Source organism: Nipponia nippon, unplaced genomic scaffold (assembly GCF_047370975.1).
Source record: "Nipponia nippon isolate SJK-2023a ecotype South Korea unplaced genomic scaffold, ASM4737097v1 scaffold_1, whole genome shotgun sequence".
Taxonomy (NCBI): domain Eukaryota; kingdom Metazoa; phylum Chordata; class Aves; order Pelecaniformes; family Threskiornithidae; genus Nipponia; species Nipponia nippon.
Genome location: NW_028262290.1, coordinates 36,750,392 through 36,768,812, shown reverse-complemented (window position 1 = coordinate 36,768,812; position 18,421 = coordinate 36,750,392). Strand labels below are relative to the sequence as shown.

Here is an 18,421-nt window from a genome sequence, read left to right as displayed (position 1 = left end):
TCAAACATTGCACAGTAAATTCAACTTTGAGATATCTCCTGCCGTAATTTCCTCCTCTCCTCAATCAAGCAGCTCACCCGTTGCACCACTGAGGTCACCGTATGTTATACTGGAGTGACACATCCTTATCTAGAGGCCAATTCTAATCCTGAAAACTGCGTAAACCCTTGTCAAACACATCACGGCTGCTCCATTTGTGCTCCCAAACAGCACAGCTACTATTATTTTGCTAACCACTTTGTAAGTGCTTTGCGGAGATTTTCTGAGCTGGAGACATGCTTACAGAACCAAGACTCTTGCTGGATCAAGCACAGTTAGATCGCCATCTGCTAACTCGTATAAAAAACCACTCAGGCAAATGTTTCTTTCAAAACAGACAAATGATAGTAACACAGCATTATGCTTTACAAACGCTGAAACTGTTGGGAAAAACTTAGCAACTAAAAGATCAAAACACTGCAGTGACAACTCCAGCAGAGACATGGCAGCAGAATCAGACACTTGTTCTTAGCAAATATAGCTGAATAACCAAACTAAAATGTTACTTCTCAGTGTGAAACAATGTGTAGAAGACTCTACCAGCATGCGTCTCCTTTTCCAGAGGAGGAACAATTCAGAGGTACCACCCTAGGCTCTTACCTTTGGGATATTTAGCACATGACTGGTGGACACTGTCTTCCCTAGTCATTTTTATGAATCGATCCCTTCATTTCAGCTGTACCTTTATAAGTGTCCAGAAAGAAATCTTTTGTTTAACAGAGTATTTTATTATTTTTTTAGTTTTTAGTTTTCATATAATCACAGAAAATATGTAATGTTTCAGTCATAGAAGAACTGGCTCAGGAGATGAACTAAAAAATAAACTATTTGCATAGGCTTAAAAAAGAAAACAAAAAGTAAAGATTATACTATGTTCTCCTTTACATTGATGCAATACAGAAAAAAAAAATCCACAGAAGTCAATGAAATGTCTTCAGATTGGCACAGGAAGAAACTAAATTAGAAAATGGCTTTCTCTCCTTATTGCCCAGTTTCAGGAATATCCTGAAGACACTCGGGTGGAAAACAGGAGCGCTGATTTGGGGAACAATTATTTACTAACTAGTTATTCAGTAAGCTCACCTGAGTCATACATTTTATGTGCCATCTTTACTGTCGATACTTTATTCCACTTAAAACAAATGAAAAATAGAAGGCTTTCATTTCTGTAGAGATCTTGTTCTAGGAAACAAACATTTCCAACAATTCTAAAATATTGCAATTATTACTATGATTGGTTTGTTTAATTTCCTCTCCAAAGTCCTCTGCTACTATGGAGCCATTGCACAGCCTTCCCAGAGGTCCTCCTGCCACTCACCCATACCATGGCTCTCCCATGCCTCAGGCTGAGGCTGTCATCACGTAATTAATGCAACTTCAGATATCTGTGTTAGGAAAGATGTAAAGGAAGGCCAAACAATCAAGTTTGAATCTTAAAGAATGGAAGCGATTTCCCCTCCTACGATTCAATTAAAAAAAAAAACAAACCAAAAGCACATGCATAAATGTTCACAGCTAGCCCTCTGACACTGAAGATATTAATCTCTGCAGAGATGCACCAACTTTGTTTATGAGTGGAAAGAGAAAAGCCAGGCTTGAAAAAGAGATGCTCCCCACTACTGAGCAGATAGGGTTCAACAGAGGTTCCCTTTGGCAGGTATGTGGTGGTGTCCTGCCTTGTGCCTTCACACAACTTTACAAGCTAGCACTTCTGCAGCACCACCTAATTCCACTTACTGCCATTCTAAAGAATAGAATACATACTGCATTGTCTCTGTCTTGCTGTTTTATTAATTTTTAAATGAAAATTCTTTGACTTTCCACTGTAAGAATAATACATTTGGAATCAAAAGAAATACCTTATTAGGCTGTAACATCCATCTCCCTATGTGCTACTCAGTGAAAGGACAGCACTTAATCTTAAAGGTTATTCTACACTAGTATTTTTTTTAGATCAGATTCATCATCACAGTATCCGAAAGCAGATTAGAGTATGGACACTTCAGCATGAATTTAATATCACCTGGTTCTCAGAAACGAACATGCAATGTTTGAGGTAAGGCAGAACAAGGTGGGTTTGGCAGCGTCCTGGGGAGATGCCTGCTTGTCTGTGCGAGATGCTGGGAGAAAAACTCCTACTGCAGAGGAAAGAAAGGGAGCATGTCTATTATGGAGGGTGATAAATCCCTAGCATCTTTTTTTCATTTATCATTTTATCATTTAGTTTCAATATCCAATATTGCATAAAACCAAATAGTTTTTCTATTTGGCTGCTATTCTACACAAGCACCACCTTAATGAATAATGTATTACTATTAGTTACAATATTACCTTCAAAATTTCTATTTACAAGTGTGTAAGAAGCATATCAATGGATAATGTACTGTTACCTACAGTGTGGGAGCTTCAAACATTCGTAATAATAAAGGGAAAAAACCTGCAGAGAAAATATTCCACTGAAAGGTGGGCAATGAGGAAGTCATCATTCCAAATACGATATTAAAGAAAAATCCTCTCTTCCAAAATACTAAAAATACATGTGCTATTCAGCTAAACACCCCTCATTTCAAGAAAGTCTGTGACTAAAGGAGTGAAAGTTTCAGGCAGTTATTAAAAATTCAGATGTTTGCTGCAGCTGCCTCTCTTCAGGCCGCCAAAGAATCAACCGCAGGCAGCCTGTGGTTCAGCCGCCGCGTGTGGTTTCACCCGTGTGTCTGCAGGCTGCTGCCCTGGGTGGTCCTGAAAGCCACCTGCTCCCTGGGTGCCCCGGCTGTCCCCCTCCCACCCACTCCCGGGTGCCCCGGCTGTCCCCCTCCTTCCCACAGGGCCAGCGGCCGTGGGCAACCTACGGGAAGGAGTGGATCTGGGATGAACCTGGCCCTGCCAGTGGTGGTGAGGGAGTTTTATGTCAGAGCAGCAGGAGGTCTGATCCACGCGGTAGTCACAAACACCTTGAACCCAGCGCCAGGGAAGTGGCAGCAGCACACACCCACAGCGAAGGGAAAGGAGCGGTGCGGTAGAAGACCTCCCTCCAGGCGGCCCGCCACGCCGACCTGAAAACACACCTGTCAGCTGACAAAAACGAAGGGACAGCTTTCAGCGAAAATGGCCTCCAGCTCCAATTCAAGTTAACACTAACCATTTTTTTGGCATTATATTAACCGCATATCGATGCTATTAAGGGTATTCAGAAGCCCGTAATTCAGAATTCAACTCCTTATGTTCATTTACCAGACCTGTAAGCTATTACCATACTACTAACAACGTTCAGCTGGGGAGTCCCAGATGACTAAGGAAACGAAGTGCTATACACTTAAAAATCCATCAAAACAGGAAAATCCAAATGTTTCTGCTCAGCTTTTTTCTTGTGACATAAATAATCCTTAAACATTGTGACTCTAATCCAGTACTTTTGATTTATTCCTTGGAGAAATTATAGACTAATTACCTTGACATGTAACTCTTGGACCATACAGTAATGTACAATAAGAATATTTTAATCACACAATACCTGCAAAATCTGAAAATATGTAGTAACAGGCAGTCAGCGCAATACAATATATTAAATGCAATGTGATATGTAAGTTTGCTCCCAAAATGGAACAATAAAGCTGTTTGTACAGATAACTTTCAGTAGAATAGGTGACATAGGGTTACCTAAACACAGGCAATCTCTAAACAAAACTGAAAAGTTTGTGGATGGCCCCTTGCAGTTATCTGAATTGTCTGTGATTACAAGTACAACTCAAACTGGATTATATTAGTGCTCCTGCACAAAGATTAAATCATCACAGAGCATTTATTAATGCACACTGCTGAAACCCATCAGGTTACACCACTTACAAAATGTCAAAACAGGTAAGCCTGAAGCCACAGAGCTGGTATTCTCAGTGTGACCAAATGGAAAAATTCCTCCTCTCCAGTCTACTGGAGTCTAAATATGTCTTGAACGATGCACCAGATGAAAACAGGAGCAAGAAGAGTTACACAGAGTGGTCCTCAAACCAAATGGGACATTACTTGTATCTTCCACCCAAGAATGAATGGAAGTTGAAATGAATAAAAAGAATTGAGAATTAAGGAGCAAAAATGCATCTCAAAATGTCAAACTATGCAAATAAGTATACACTGATGGCTAAACAATTTTCCATCAAAAGTACTTCTGCCATCAAACTCAGATTAATAAAAGTGATACCTGTTCCCAAACTCTTTTCACAATGGAAAAGAAACCCTGTTTTATTTTTCCCTAATTGGTTTGGTGACTTGAGAAATGTTTAATAAACGACATGCATTTTCATTATTTCAGATTACTTAAATAAATTTGGTACAAAAATCCCATGAGGACTTGTTATCTGTTTAAAAACGAAAAAGCTTTACAGATTGGATCCTGCTCCCATTCAGTATCAGGTGTACCTCTTTATCTTCTGGGGGAATGTGAATATGCCATAGTTAGTTGTGATTTATTAACTTTTCTGGAAAGCTTTTCTAAATCTAATGTTCATTAGATGCCAGACTTGAGAACCACAAGACCAAGGCAGCAGTAACCTATCATGACTCTGGTCCTCATCAGCACAAAAGCATTAGTATTAATTAAACGCCTCCAGACCTTCCTTTCTGCTCCTACTGCACTTGCTGTAGAGCTAATTGCTTCTCTCCTCCAGCACACGCTTATCGTGCCTGCCCTGCTGCATAGCAGCCAACTTCATCTTTTCTAAATGGGATGAACAGCCTGCAGATAGTAACTCTGATTGCTTTAGATCTTTTCAGGGTGCCTTGTAAGACAGTTGAAATGTTTTATGCAGCCTAAGTCATCTTACAATTTTTCTTCATCTGAATTTTTCATATTGGGAAATGAGTTGAATTATAAAACTCAAAACCTCTGTGGCCCTTTTAAAGCAAGTGCATCAATTTGAAAGATGAATAGAAAGGTCTTGATTGCAGCTGATATTACAATTGTGAAACATTAACATTTCCAGCTGGAGAAAAGGACTCAGTTAATAAAAAGATTAAGAAGTACTAAAGAACCTAGGAGATACAAATGACAAATATGTTTATCAAAAACCCAGCTCTGAACTGATGACACTGACTTGTGCTCTATTATTACTTGCTTCACAATCCCACGTAAGAGGATTACTGTCTATTTTGGCACTATGCATAACAGTATACAGCACATCACCAAAGGGCTGGACAAAGAGGCTGCCTCGTATCATCACACCCACACATATATTCTTCAAGTCAAATCTCCCACATCAGAAAACCACCAGCTGTCAGTTCCCTGAGCTCCACACCATTTTGTTACTCAACCAAATGAAGGGAAAACAGCAAGAAAGTCAAGAAGCCTTTTGTTTTCAATTTAACAGGAGTGCAATACAGCCTAAATTAAGGGCAGAATTGTTGTATCATTTTCCAGTCCTTTGCATACAAAAATAACCACACTGCTCCTCACACTCCGTATCCTGATTCAGTAGAAAAGCAGCAGACAGCCATTCTAAGAGCATCCAGGGACTCTCTAACACAGTCACAAGCGTTACACTACTGTCTCTTCTAATGTAATGCTACTAATTCTTCTAATATCTCCAGACAGGCCATGCAAGCTGGGATTAATCCAGTACTAGAAGAGTTGCTTAGCCCAGCAGTTGCACTTTGGAGAAATCTTAACGCTCAGACCACAAAATAACTGATCTGAACATCTTATGGAATTAGACAAGGGAAATTCACTACTTTCCTAATACACTACACCATTTTTTTCCTGTCAGGCAGAATTCAAACAAAAAGCAGCTGGCTCATAATGTAGGATCCCTATCTGCTAGTATAAACATCATGGCTATCAAACTCTTCTACCATGACCATTCAGCAGTCCTCTCACTGTCTGGGCCAGTTACATCTTCTGCTCCTACAGGAAAGTGGTCAACCTTGACCCAACAGTTAGTAAAAGACTTCAGTATGCCAACTTGGGCAAACAATGAGATGTCATTTCTCACATAACCTGAAACTGTGACATATGATAGATCCCTTCTTCAGTCTTTGTAATACTCAAGAGAGGTATAAATACACAGTACAACTCTGAGAATTAAACATGGGGTTTTCTTGAAAGCATTGCACAGACCTGCGGTAAGCTCTTATTTTTGTAGGATTTAAATTTGGAGTGTGGCGATGCAGGGGAGGATGAAGAAGGGAATAAGGACTAAGGGAAGTATAGATCTATCTGATCACAAACAGCTCACTTTTACCTTATCCAAATATTTAAAATATTACTACTTACCCAAAGGAGTAATAGCTGCTCTAACGACATCAGTGTAGGCACTCTTAAAATTATATTAGTTCATATAATCCTCTATTTTTCTCTGGTAAATTGAATCTCTTATCCTTATTGTAGGCTGAGAAGGCACATATGTACTCAAGGCTTCTGACTCACCAGGTTTAAAAGCTTTTTTCAACTCCTTTCCCATTAGCTGGCCTGGCAAATACTAGTCAATTAGTTTTACCTCATTTCTCATAGAAGGCTGATCTTCTTTTAACTATCACAAATGCATGGGTGCAGTACCGTTACTCTTTTTATTTTGCCTTTCAAGGTGAAATGCCTCCCTACTTGCTGTCTGTGTCCTATTTGCTTCTGAGTGTCCAAAGCTACTGCAATTACCCATAAATGTCCACATCTAAGCAAAAATCAATTGTTAACAAATATCAAGTAAGGCAAGAAGCAAAAGCTAATGAGGAAAGGTCTTTTTTTATACTTCTGCATAGGCTCAGTCACAGAGGTACTCGTAAATGCAGAGGGTACTCTTTTAGAAGTGCTCATCTTCCTTCTCCCAGAGCTTTTGGAAAAGCCGTGGGAGTAAACATACAGATATCGTTGCCTACTTTGCTTCTGCAGCCAAAGGAATTCACACCGGCCAGCTATATCTTTGCCATTATAATCACTGTTCCATTAAAATATTCAGTCACTGAGGTCAATGAATATACAGAGCTTCCACATATCAAAAGAGTGCAATTGCTACTTAGGAACTATAACTTAGAGTACAGCTCTTCCTTCAAGCATCAATTCAGTCCTCAGCTATGCTTTTGAAAAATTATTTACAGTATGGCATTACATTACAGTGATGTAGTGCTGAGTTCAGAGCCTATTTACTCTCGTTGTGTAACAGGACTAATATTCCTCCAATAACACAAGACAGGTGTGGTAACAAATTAACACCTACTTGTTTCAGACAACTCCAAAATCCCACTTCCTTCCCTCAGTCATGCTATTAGCAGAAGAAACATAGTTTCCTGAAATTCCTATTTTAGGACAATTATATAACTTACCAGATACATGCCTGAATTTGTGTGCATCAGCGCTACCATATTGCAGACTCAAAAGCTCATGTGTTATCTATATTCCCCCACGACTATAAAATTTCTCTAGGGACACCCTCATTATTTCTGTCAATAGACAGCTGTATTAAATCAAGTTGATATAAATTGCCCATCATGTTTACAGAAATTACAGACTCTAATACTATGTAGTGGTCTTCTGCGAATTTTTTACTTTTTGAAATGGGAGGGCTATTACTGAAGCTATTTGCACTCCAGAAGGTTACACTCTCTATTAAACCTCTTTTTCACTCACTGGGATGAAATAACAAACAGAAACATAAGTTCAGATTAAAAATCACAAAGAGGCAAACTATTTTGTTATTATTTTTTAAACTCCAGCTACTGAAATGGCAGGGATCAACGGACAACATGGAGAAGTATGTCGGGCTAAAGCAGGAAATACTGGGCTGGGGGGAAAAGAGCATGGGCAGAAGCAAAACTTATCCGTTGTCTCCATCTCCAAAAGTCCCCGGCCTTGCCAGGGGCTTTCCAGGACTTCACAGACACTTAGAGCAGCACCTTCAGCCCTTCCCATGGGCTCCGTCTGGAACCGGCCCCAGCAGGCGCCCTTCCCTTGGCCCAGAGCCCCTTCTGGCTCTGCCCCACACCGCCTTGAACTGCATCAAAGAGGCACTGCCAGTCCCATGCCACTGGCACTAAACCTCCCCTTCTTCTTCACCTTTCCTGGTTTGTCTTCAGCTGAGAAATCCCACCTAACCAGCATCCTCAGGGTATTCTGCTCACGAATTTCACATGGTTTTGATCTCTGAGTCTATGAGCTCAGGTCCTTTGGGACCTTTGATGGAAAAGGTAGTGATTTCTGTCATCTAACACCCACCAAAATCTACTGAGTCAACATCTCAGCTGTATAGAGCAATTTCTCTTTAAGTACAAGGAAAGCTTAACACACAGCAACATCAGATAATATCTTACAGAGTATTTCCTTTAGATATTTTTAGACACAAATGAGGCTTGCTTAACACATTCTGTTTGAGTAATTACAGGTTAGCAGGCACCAGAGCGTGCTCAAAACTATTTCACAATCTACTTTGATTTATCTGCAAAAACGTATTTCTTAAAATGACTTCTGGGGAGCTCGGGTATTTAGATTTTAATCTAACCAGGGACTGAAAAAATGGAGAAGTGGGAACCAAGGTGTCATTAGGAACACGACTTCAGGAGCCCACTGGGACCTTTGAGTGCCTACATGACACCTGAGTAAAGCACTGTGAACAAATCTGTGACAAACACTGGGGTGAACTACAACTTGAGCATGGAACAGCAAATACCATGCCCTGGCTAGCAAAGCATCTATCAGAAGATACGCTCAGCTAATATAAGGATTATCTGAAATATTCTGACTCTAGAGGATATCTTAATTAATCCAGAAAGGAAAGGATACAACCACATGAGAATCCACCCAGTATCAATTAGAAAAAGTTGATGGAAAAAACAGACAAATAAATATGGAAAGTAGTTGCTAATTTACAAAAGCTTACTAAATTCAGACAACTGAAGAGCTGGTAGCTGGTTTCAGAGCAGCACTGGATTTTAAGAAAATCAATGCTGAACACTCTTGAGGCTTTCATTCTGATCCTGTAAGAACTAAAGATAAAAGGCACAGAGGGTAACCGTCAGACTGAGGTCCTACTGTGAATGGTGCAAGGCAAAGAAAGTGTTAATATCAATATATGCAAGGAAAAAAATGGGAGCAACCAAAAAATATCCCAGCAAGCTAATGAAAAGAAAGTAAGCTGCTGAAAAAGGACCTGTACTGAAAACGGAGAAGAAAATCAAAGAGGAACAGCACAGGAGCATATGATTAGTGAACATGCAGTACTGTTTTGCAAGTACTTCACATGATACAATTCATGTTTATTTTCTTTGAATAATTTTTGTATCTGCTTGTTCAAATTACAAGTAAAAATATACATGTTTTTTTTGGACTGCATCTCCTCCAAACTCACCATGAGACTAGTTAAAATGTAATTCATACCAGAGTACAATGTTTTCACTGCTGTAATGTGTCTTTTCTACCAAGTAAGTTGTTTACCTAGATGAGAATTAGTGCTTTCAGATTACACTATCAGGTGTAATGGCAGCAGAAAATAGCACTCAGGTTTCTTTGTTCACACTTCCCAGTTTCTCAGGTAAGAACAAATTCACCGTGGCAGAAGAGAAGGATGGAGGAAAGGGAAGAGGAAAGACCCAGGTTCCTTAGCTCTCTTGTTAACGCCGTGCAGTGAGTCTGAATTTCTGGCCTTGTGACAGCACAACAGATGCCCAAACTCCCAACTGTTCAGCAGCAAAGCAGGACACAGCCCATACTTCTCTGTGCTGCCGGACGCTGACATGTTCTTTCCCATCATGGGAAACATCCTATTTTTTTCTGGGCACTTGGGAGGAGTTGGGGTACGGATCTGGCTGACTCGAGTGAAATCAGCTTCCATGCACACTGCAGAGTTGTCTGCTGTGATAACTTCGCTAGCTCCAGCCCATGTGCCCAGATAGTCCAACTGAGTCGCGGTAAAAGCACCATGGTACTTGAATAAAAGCATGGACACCAGGACTCAGAAAGCCAACAGAGTTGTTTGCTCCTTGCACAGAGCCCTTACTTCTAGAGGTTCCCTGGGGAAAACATTTCCCTCTTCCGACTGTGCCGCTTCAGCGCCTTCAGATTACAGCCCTAATGACTCCTGGTACCCCCACAGCTGCTGAGGGAGATTGCAAAGGCACCTTTGGACCCGGAGCTGAAATTTTGACAGCCCTGGTGATGATTCACAGGCAGGCAGGCAATCGGCTTGCCCTGCCATCAGAGTCCACGTGACACTGTCCGATCCATCAGCAGCACGAGACAGAGCTAACACTTACTTTGACCCCTACAGTCCACAGAGGCAACAACTGCCAGAGGGGACCAGTTGAAGTATGTGGCATTTTTGCATGGTAACTTCTCAACTGTTTTCAAAAGAAATGGGAAAGGCATGTAAAAACAACAAAAAAGGAAAACTGAGTTCATGCTTCCCAAGGAACAAGGGTTTTAAAAGTGCTAGCAGGGTGAAAAAGACTTAAAATAGGATTAAAAAGAGAGCGTGAGACTAAAGAGTCTAATATGATTGAGTTACTTTTCTGCTCTTTTAAAATCCATGGATGAAATCCATTCACCTACTTTAAAAATCAGAATTTTTAGATGCTGGCCTTCAGGACTAAACAGCAGGTCGAGCCTCATTTATATAATTGCCCATGTTCCCTGCACTGCCAAGACAGAAACCTATGTATCTTTGAATGATGGTAGAGACAAATCCGGTCTCCTCTCTTTTGACTGCATAAGTACTTTCACAGCAATAAGTCCTCCCAGGTGAGGCAGCCACTGAAAGTTAAGGGAAAAGGCATAAAACACAAAGCATCTCTAATCCACTTGCAACAGGAGTAGTTACGGTGACCCTTTACAAAATGGTCAGGGTATCCAGCAGACAGCTGAAGTTTCCAGCCCTGGGGTAATCAAACACTAGATCCCAAGCCTTCGGTTTCTGGGAGAAGGTACAAACAAGCTGTTACTTAAAGGCCACTTTCACATCTAAGTTTCCAAGCTTCTCTGGGGACCGCAGCAGGTTCAGACACTCGTCTGCCCAAACCAGCCCTGCAGCAGAGCTCGCCAGAGAAGAAAGGAGCTGCTTTCCAAGAAAACGCCATTCCCAAGCTCGAGCAGGTGAAAAGGGCACTGTCAGCCTCAGAAACAAAATACTAAGCATTTTGACAAATGCTAAGCAAGGAAAACAACCGGGCTTGGGACTTCAGTGAGTTTCAGACCCCTGGATCCAACCCAGTTTTCCTCCTTTAAAATAAAAGGAAAAAGACAATCAGGGAAGTATGTGCATAAGTCTCTTCTTGCTCCTAAGAAGGGCAAAGCGCATTTTGCCAGTTACTTCAAGCGATGCTTTGTCAATGCAGCTGCTTGTGAACAATGATGTAGCTCATGGCAAGGACACAACGAGAGAGATGCAGAAAGCATCCCTAAGGGACACGACACTGGCAGGGCAAGTGAAGGTATATCACTCACGACGTTAAATCCCACAGGCAGAAAACTTCAGAGGAAAGGCTGCCCCCACCTTTCATTGAACTCATTGTATGCACACACTGCTTATACGGGCACAGAACCCCACCTTCTCTAAATGCCTAAGAAAATTATACCTAGGATTATACTATGAAAAATAAAGTATCAGCCCATGTATGGAGCAGGAGACTAAAGCGGAGAAGAACAGTAAAATTTATCTTTCTATTTCCTCAGCTATAGGAAACGGCAATAAAACTGCATAGCGCTACTTTAAATAATTATTAGGAACCATGCCTGCTGCCTGATCAGCATTTTAACAAAAAAGATATTACAGAAATGCCAGAGAAGCACAATACTGAACCCTCTGAGTGCTAAATCATCTGTGTGGGAAAACGGTATAATGCATATGCACAAACAGACCCACAGACACTTCACCTGCATCCCAAGATGCTCTCTACACCCAGCCGAGAGCACAGTGTGCTCAGCCTGCAGCTAGCTCTGCCCAGCTGAGTGTGCAAACAAAGCAAGCACATGCTTGTACAAAAAAGACTGCTGATGGGCTAAGTCTTAGCATTAGCCTACGGATAAACCAAGATGTGGCTTTCAGTCAGATAAACTAAAATCCTGTATTTGAGGAATAAGCTCTGCATGCTGGTCTTTTACAAGGGAAATACAGCAAGCAGTAAAAAATGCTGGTGAACATGCCCTTTTGCTTCAATTTTTGATTCATAAAACCCTGCCTCCTCATGGGCACGCTGTAAAAATAAAGGTACTATTTCTGTAGGGTTTACCAACTATAGGGATCAATGCTGAGAAAACCCTGTAGGAAATGAGCCTTTTCGGATATCAGGTAGCAGGAAGCATATTCAATGTAAACCACAAGTAGTCATAGGCTGAATGGTGACAATAAAATGAAATGCTGGTCAGCCGTTTCACTGCTTCCAGACAGTCCCTCCTGTTCAGCTAGAAAGTTGATCCTGCCTTGGAAAACCTCAGTGATCTTGCAGCATCCATACAGAGAACCTGATGCCCTCATCAGGCTCCAGCTCCTGTCCTCCAGTGGCATTCGTAACCCCAGAAGTGGCCAGACCAAAACGAATCAAAGCGGCACAAAAATCCAGTGCTTCCCGTGCCAACATCCAGGCAATGGCATGTTACAGAGGCCCAGCTTGTTCGGCAGCTGGACTCTGCCCCAGGACCCAGCAGGCAGAGGCAGTGGGTTTCTGACGGGAGTACGTGAAGTTACTCCTCCTGCCCTCTCCTTCCAGGTGGGACATCAATATAAGGGAAGATTTAACTAGAAATACAATAAATACAATCAACATATATACATGTTGATATGCTTCGGGGAAGTCTGTAAAAGACATGAGGGGTACACAGAGAATCCAGCTCTAAAACACTTGATAAGAAGGTGATTTCCAGGTAGAATATAGCCACAGGGAAATGGTTTACCTAATGCTAGAAACAGGAACCCACAAATGATCCTCATGAAAACAAAGCTAGAGTCCAAAATATTTTTGAAACTAGTCTAAATATTTATTCTTTTTCCAGGTTAGGAAAGGATTTTACTTCCCTGGCTCTCAAGCCATTATCTGCACCAACCCCATTTACACAGGCTTATCCCATTTTTCAGCTCTTATCTCCTAAAGGCTTAATCTTTGCATTTTGTAATTACAGTGTGTGCCCAAAACTATGGAGAGTCCACATGAAATTAAACTGACTTAGACCGTTTTCTCATACCATATCCTAACTAGCCTATAGCATTCTGGAAATGGAAATAAAACATCTTTAGCACAATGACTAATTCACCCACTAGTCATTTTTTGGGGGTACTGGTGAAAGGCATTCCTGAATGCTCAAATATTCTCATTAATGTAATATTTCTGTAAAACCTAACATTGACTTTCTATGCGTGAATTTTCAAAGTAAATTCCTTTTTTATTACGATACCCACTTGCAAAAGAAGCAAAATATTTTACAATTATTCAGGCATTGTAATGCCACTAATAAAACTTCCCTTTCCAAGTGCCACAGTTAACTTTAAGGAACTGCTTTTAAAATTCATGATACAATCACAAGGTAAACTCACATTCAAGACAAACTATTGGATCCCTAAAAAAAAAAAACAACTCAGGGTTTAGAAAAAACAGAGTGTTGAAGTGCTAGAATTTTACAAGTAGCAAAAATACCATCAAGAGTACAAAACAAGACTCGCGAAGGCCAATTCAGCTCCAAACTAAGTTGCAATTCATTCAATTAACTAATTAATTAATTAAAAGGAGTTCCTGCACACATTGGGCAGCTGATGACAGACATGCTACGGTACAGCCGAGCACAGAAGGGAGAGACTTTAGGAGTGGACAAAGACAACTTAGTGATGGCCCAGTTTTTACCAAAAGTGCGTAACTTCCATTTTGGATTATCTGTGATTAAGGGAGACAGTTCTTATATTTCCTAGGCACCTGTTACAACCATGACTTGTTTCCAAGCCTGATGTCATACATTTTCTCAAAATTAGTATCGGCGCATCAAAGCACCACCCGGTTTAAGGGGCAGGAGGACCCAGAGGTAGCACTGCCTTCACAAGGAAGAAACATCCCGCAGAAGAGTGAGCTCGCACATTGCTATGCAGGCAGCCCAAATACACGTCCCTGCTTGGCACCTTTGTCCTACTAAAAACGCCATACCACCTTGTTAACTGGCACCGTGCCACCCTGACAGATGGACTTAAGTGTAGGCAGCCAAGAGACTATGTATAAGCATCAAATATGTTTTTTGAGAGCAGGACTTCCAGCCAGGAATGTTAAAACAGCTGTCCACATTGAGCTTGCGTGCCTACACTTAAGAGGATATGCTATTGCCACTCGAGCCCTGAGCTGGATTAACTTGGAAAAGAAATAAAATAGCTTCCACAGCTACATAAGGTGAGTTTTTGCAGAATCAGGATTAGCGATACTCAGGGGGGCTTTACTGACCTATGATTAGCGGGCACACTCGCAGGGAGGAAGAGCTCTTCAGTTCTGCAGCTCGGTGGAACTTTTATCACGGGTGTGCTTGTAAACAAATGTTTCTCATCTGAACGCATCTTTATATATGTTACATTTCTTTGGAAAAAAAACATAGAATGCAATACCAGCATGATTACGAACAAACACATTAATGACCTTCCACTTTACATTAGAGGATACGTTTTTTTTTTAATTAACTGTCCTCACTCAGACACATATATCTGGGTGACTCAAATCTGTTTTACCAGGCTTCCTTCTCTTTTCAAAACCTCCCAGCTCCCATGGCCCACTCCAAGACTTTTTGTTACCTCATGCCTACAGGCATAAATACATTTTACATTTTGACATCATTTGTATAGCTTGCCCCAGGAATAAAATCACACTACCTTGAGAAACAGGCACTGCGTAATGCAAGATGTATAGTGGCTGGCCTGCAGAGCCATGCCCTGGCCACCTCTAGCCCATCTCTGCACCCAGCTGGGCTGCCCGCCACCCACAAATCCCTCTCTTCAAGGACATGAAACATTCCAGACCTCTGAGAAACTCCAAAACCCATGTTTGCTCACATCAGTGTGCCAAACGATGCTCTTTTTTCCCACTGAACTCAGCTTTTACCCCTAAAAAAGTATTGGCAAGTCCAACAAGAGGTAAACATTCAAACCTGAAAAAGTTAAGAGTTTCCTCAGAATTTCCCACTACTTAAAAAAGATAATACCAAGATTTCCAATGGCAAGCAACATCGCTTCTAGCCCTGAGTAGCTTAAAGACTGAAAGGAGGTGATGGTACATTTTACTCCATGTTTAAACATGCTTTGTGTTCATTTTAATTCTTCTCCCTGTGGACACAATCAGATCACAGGCATAAATTTTTCATGTACAATTTAGCTGGGTACCTCATCTTTACTTTTGTGTATCACTGCATATGAACACCAGCTCTACAAGGGTATTGCCAGTATAGATCAAAGCTGCCTTCAGTCCCTGGCGACAGGGTCACATACAATCTTCCAACAGCTGCTGGTGTCTTTTACCTTTGTTAACTTTAAGGCTGATCTTTGCCGCAATTAAAAGTTACCTGAGTCACTTTATTACAATTTCCTGCGCCTGAAGCGCTTCGATGGCAGGCACCATTTCTCCTGCACAGTGAGGATTTCCGACCGCTGCCCTTGCTTCCCCCTTCCGTGAAGGCTTCCTCCTCTCACGCCATTCATCTCTTTCACCCTTCATTCCTCACCTACAGCCTTTCCATTCCCTTTTTTGCCGTGTTTTTGAGGACTGTATGAAATCATCTATTTGCAAAAGTTTCAGCCCCCTCTCTGCTGCTCCAAACGAGTTACTAAACTCAGCAGCAAGATGCTTTGCTTTTTCATACTGCCAATAAAGTTGATTCCAGGTTAATCTAAATTTCCATACCACTTAACCTTTCTCAGAGGGAAGCAAGAGAGGGAAAACACTTTGTCAAATATTTCATCACGCAGATTAGCAATGCTGTGAAAACAATAGAAAAAAACACAGATAATACCTCTCCCTCCTTCTGAAAACCAACAGCGCCTCAGGCTTTCTCAAGACACCGCACACAGACTGTGCGTGGCTTTAAAACAGTTCAGGGAACAGTCAAATTGCTGAAGGACAGGTCAAAAGGAATAAAAACACTGATCCAGATCACTACTTTTGCTTACTAAAGTAATTACACACATACCCCAAGTGTATTCCTTTCCTGCATGTCTATTTTATGGGGAATGATTATCTCCACGGTTATCGTAAAGCTGAAGTAAATTGAACCGCAAATGCTGAGCATCCATCCATCCAGCTCTCTCGGCCCCGTAAGTGCCTCTCCTTATTTGAAAAGAATCTGAAGGAGTATGTGAGGTTCATTTCTTACAGAAGCATGTAAGATACGAATACAAATTCAGAGAAACAATCAATCTTCTTAGGCATTACACAAACTATCAAAAATGTATGGTGTTCGTTATCATGGTCAAACTCCAAAAATGTTTAGTACCCAGTTATCTGAGAAACCCTTTTCTCCCGTCATAAGAACAACTGTCAGGAAGACCCGTCTGTCCCTGCCGAAAGCCAGGTGCCAGGTACTAACAGGTCGGACTCTTGTTTTGTTGCATCCCTTGAGCTCCCGTAACTGAGCTCTTAACCCTGAAGGTTTCACTTGCTGTTTTATCAACATTTTTTGAACTCATTCTGAGTTGCCAGATGATTTACCGATGCCAGCCAAAATGCATTGCTAGTTAAAGATAAATGAATGCTGGAAAAGTAAAATGAAGCATGCCAGAATCTCTCAAAGTGCTTATAAAACATTAACATCATAGATAGAGACTAGGCTAAAAAATGCTGACCAAAATTTAGAAATATATAGCTTCTGTATTAGCAAAAAGAAACTTGAAGGGACACGGCAAACTTTACCACTGCTTTCTGAAAAAGTCACCGGCTAATGCCAAGTGCTGGAAAGCATCAGAGAAGCTGACCTTCTCTGCTGTCCCGTCCCCGTGCAGGAGGGTGCGAGTACAGCCGCTTCCATGCGCGCTAGGTTAGCTTCACCTGTTACTGCTGTTCACCACTCCACAAGAAAGGGGGAAAAAAACATTTTAAAATAGGAAACCATGGCAATTTTACATCAAAAGTTCATTTCAGAAGGAAAGCTTAGCACAGACATCATTCAGAAGGAACAGGACCGAAGTACCTGTAACCAGTCCCTCAGAGAGATCTGGGGTTCAGCCTTCAAAGCACCCTGGTACTCAGATGCCTTACCTAGGTAAAGCGAGGCGTTTTCTTTCTTGACATTGTCATCTAAGTAGGTTGGTCCCAAGGTATAGATGGGTGTCGAGCCCATGCCAATGAGGATTTGGGCACAAATGAATAAAGCTACATAGACAGAGTGGTCGTTTCCGCCGGAGTCCTTGACACAGGCCGGCGAGTCCCACTGCTCTTTGGCGGTGCCATTGCCAGTCACGCACAAGCCCTCGTTACTGACGGAGGAGTTCAATTCCTGGATCTGATACGGCGGAGAGATGAAATGAGGTAAAGAGAAGAGCGCAGCCCCCAGGGCGATGAAAAAACCCCCTACAGCCAGCCAGAGCGGCCTCCGTCCGCGCCCCCCGAAGTAGCTGATGAAGACCACCACCACCAGGCTGCCGATGTCGAAGCAGCTGACCAGCAGCCCCGACTCCGAGCTCTTGAGGCTGTATCTCCGCTCGATGGTGGTGATGACGCTGCTCAGGTAGCCGGAGACCATGAGGGACTGGATGAAGGTCAGGAAGCACATGCACACCAAGAAGAAGCGCGAGTCCGCCAGCACGGCCCGCAGGCAAGCTCTGCCCGGGGGGGCCGCCAGCAGCAGCGGCGGCGGCGGCCGCAGCGGCAGCGGGGGGCCCGGGGACACCCCTCGGCCGGGCGCCGCCGGCTGCCCGCGCTCCGGCCCCCGGGGGAAGCTCCCACTGCCGGCGGGGGGCCGGGCAGCCCCGGCGGCGGGGCCCCCGCCCCGTCCGTCCTCGGGAGCCGGTCCCGCGGCGGGGCTCGGCGGGCCGCCGCCGCCGCCGCCCCCCCCGGCCGCCAGGGGGGAGCCGAGCGCGGCCCCGCGGCCCCGCGGCGCCGCCCCGCCGAGCGCGGGCAGGCTGCGGCACCGCGGCGCCTCCGCCCGGCGCCCCGCCGCCGCCGCCGGCCGCTCCGCCCCGGGGCGCCGCTGCGCCGGGGTCCCCGCCGAGGCCATGCTGGGTCCGGCCGCGGCCTCAGAGGAGGCCGGCCGGCTCCATCGCCGCCGTGCGTCGAGCGCGCTGAGGGGCCCGGCGGGAGCGCAGCATGGCGGGGAGGGGAGGAGGGAGGGGAGGGGGTGGCCCTAGCCGCGGCCGCCGGCCGCCCCGCCGCACGTGTCAGCCGAAGTCCTTTGTGGCTCCATCTTCCCTCGGTCGTGCTCAAGCGGCCGCCCGCCCGCCCGCCGGGGCGTCCCCGCTGCCGGCGG

At 43.4% G+C, this 18,421-nt stretch overlaps 1 protein-coding gene across 1 annotated transcript in view; it reads right to left on the bottom strand.

Annotated features, from left to right (window-relative positions):
• The window catches only part of SLCO5A1 (solute carrier organic anion transporter family member 5A1), an 87,618-nt gene extending 69,446 nt beyond the window's left edge, over positions 1 to 18,172 (bottom strand). The window contains exon 1 of the mRNA XM_009461686.2: positions 17,215 to 18,172. Coding sequence (XP_009459961.2) covers positions 17,215 to 18,172 — 958 coding nt within the window. The remainder of the gene's footprint in view (positions 1 to 17,214) is intronic.
• Positions 18,173 to 18,421: the final 249 nt, after the last annotated feature.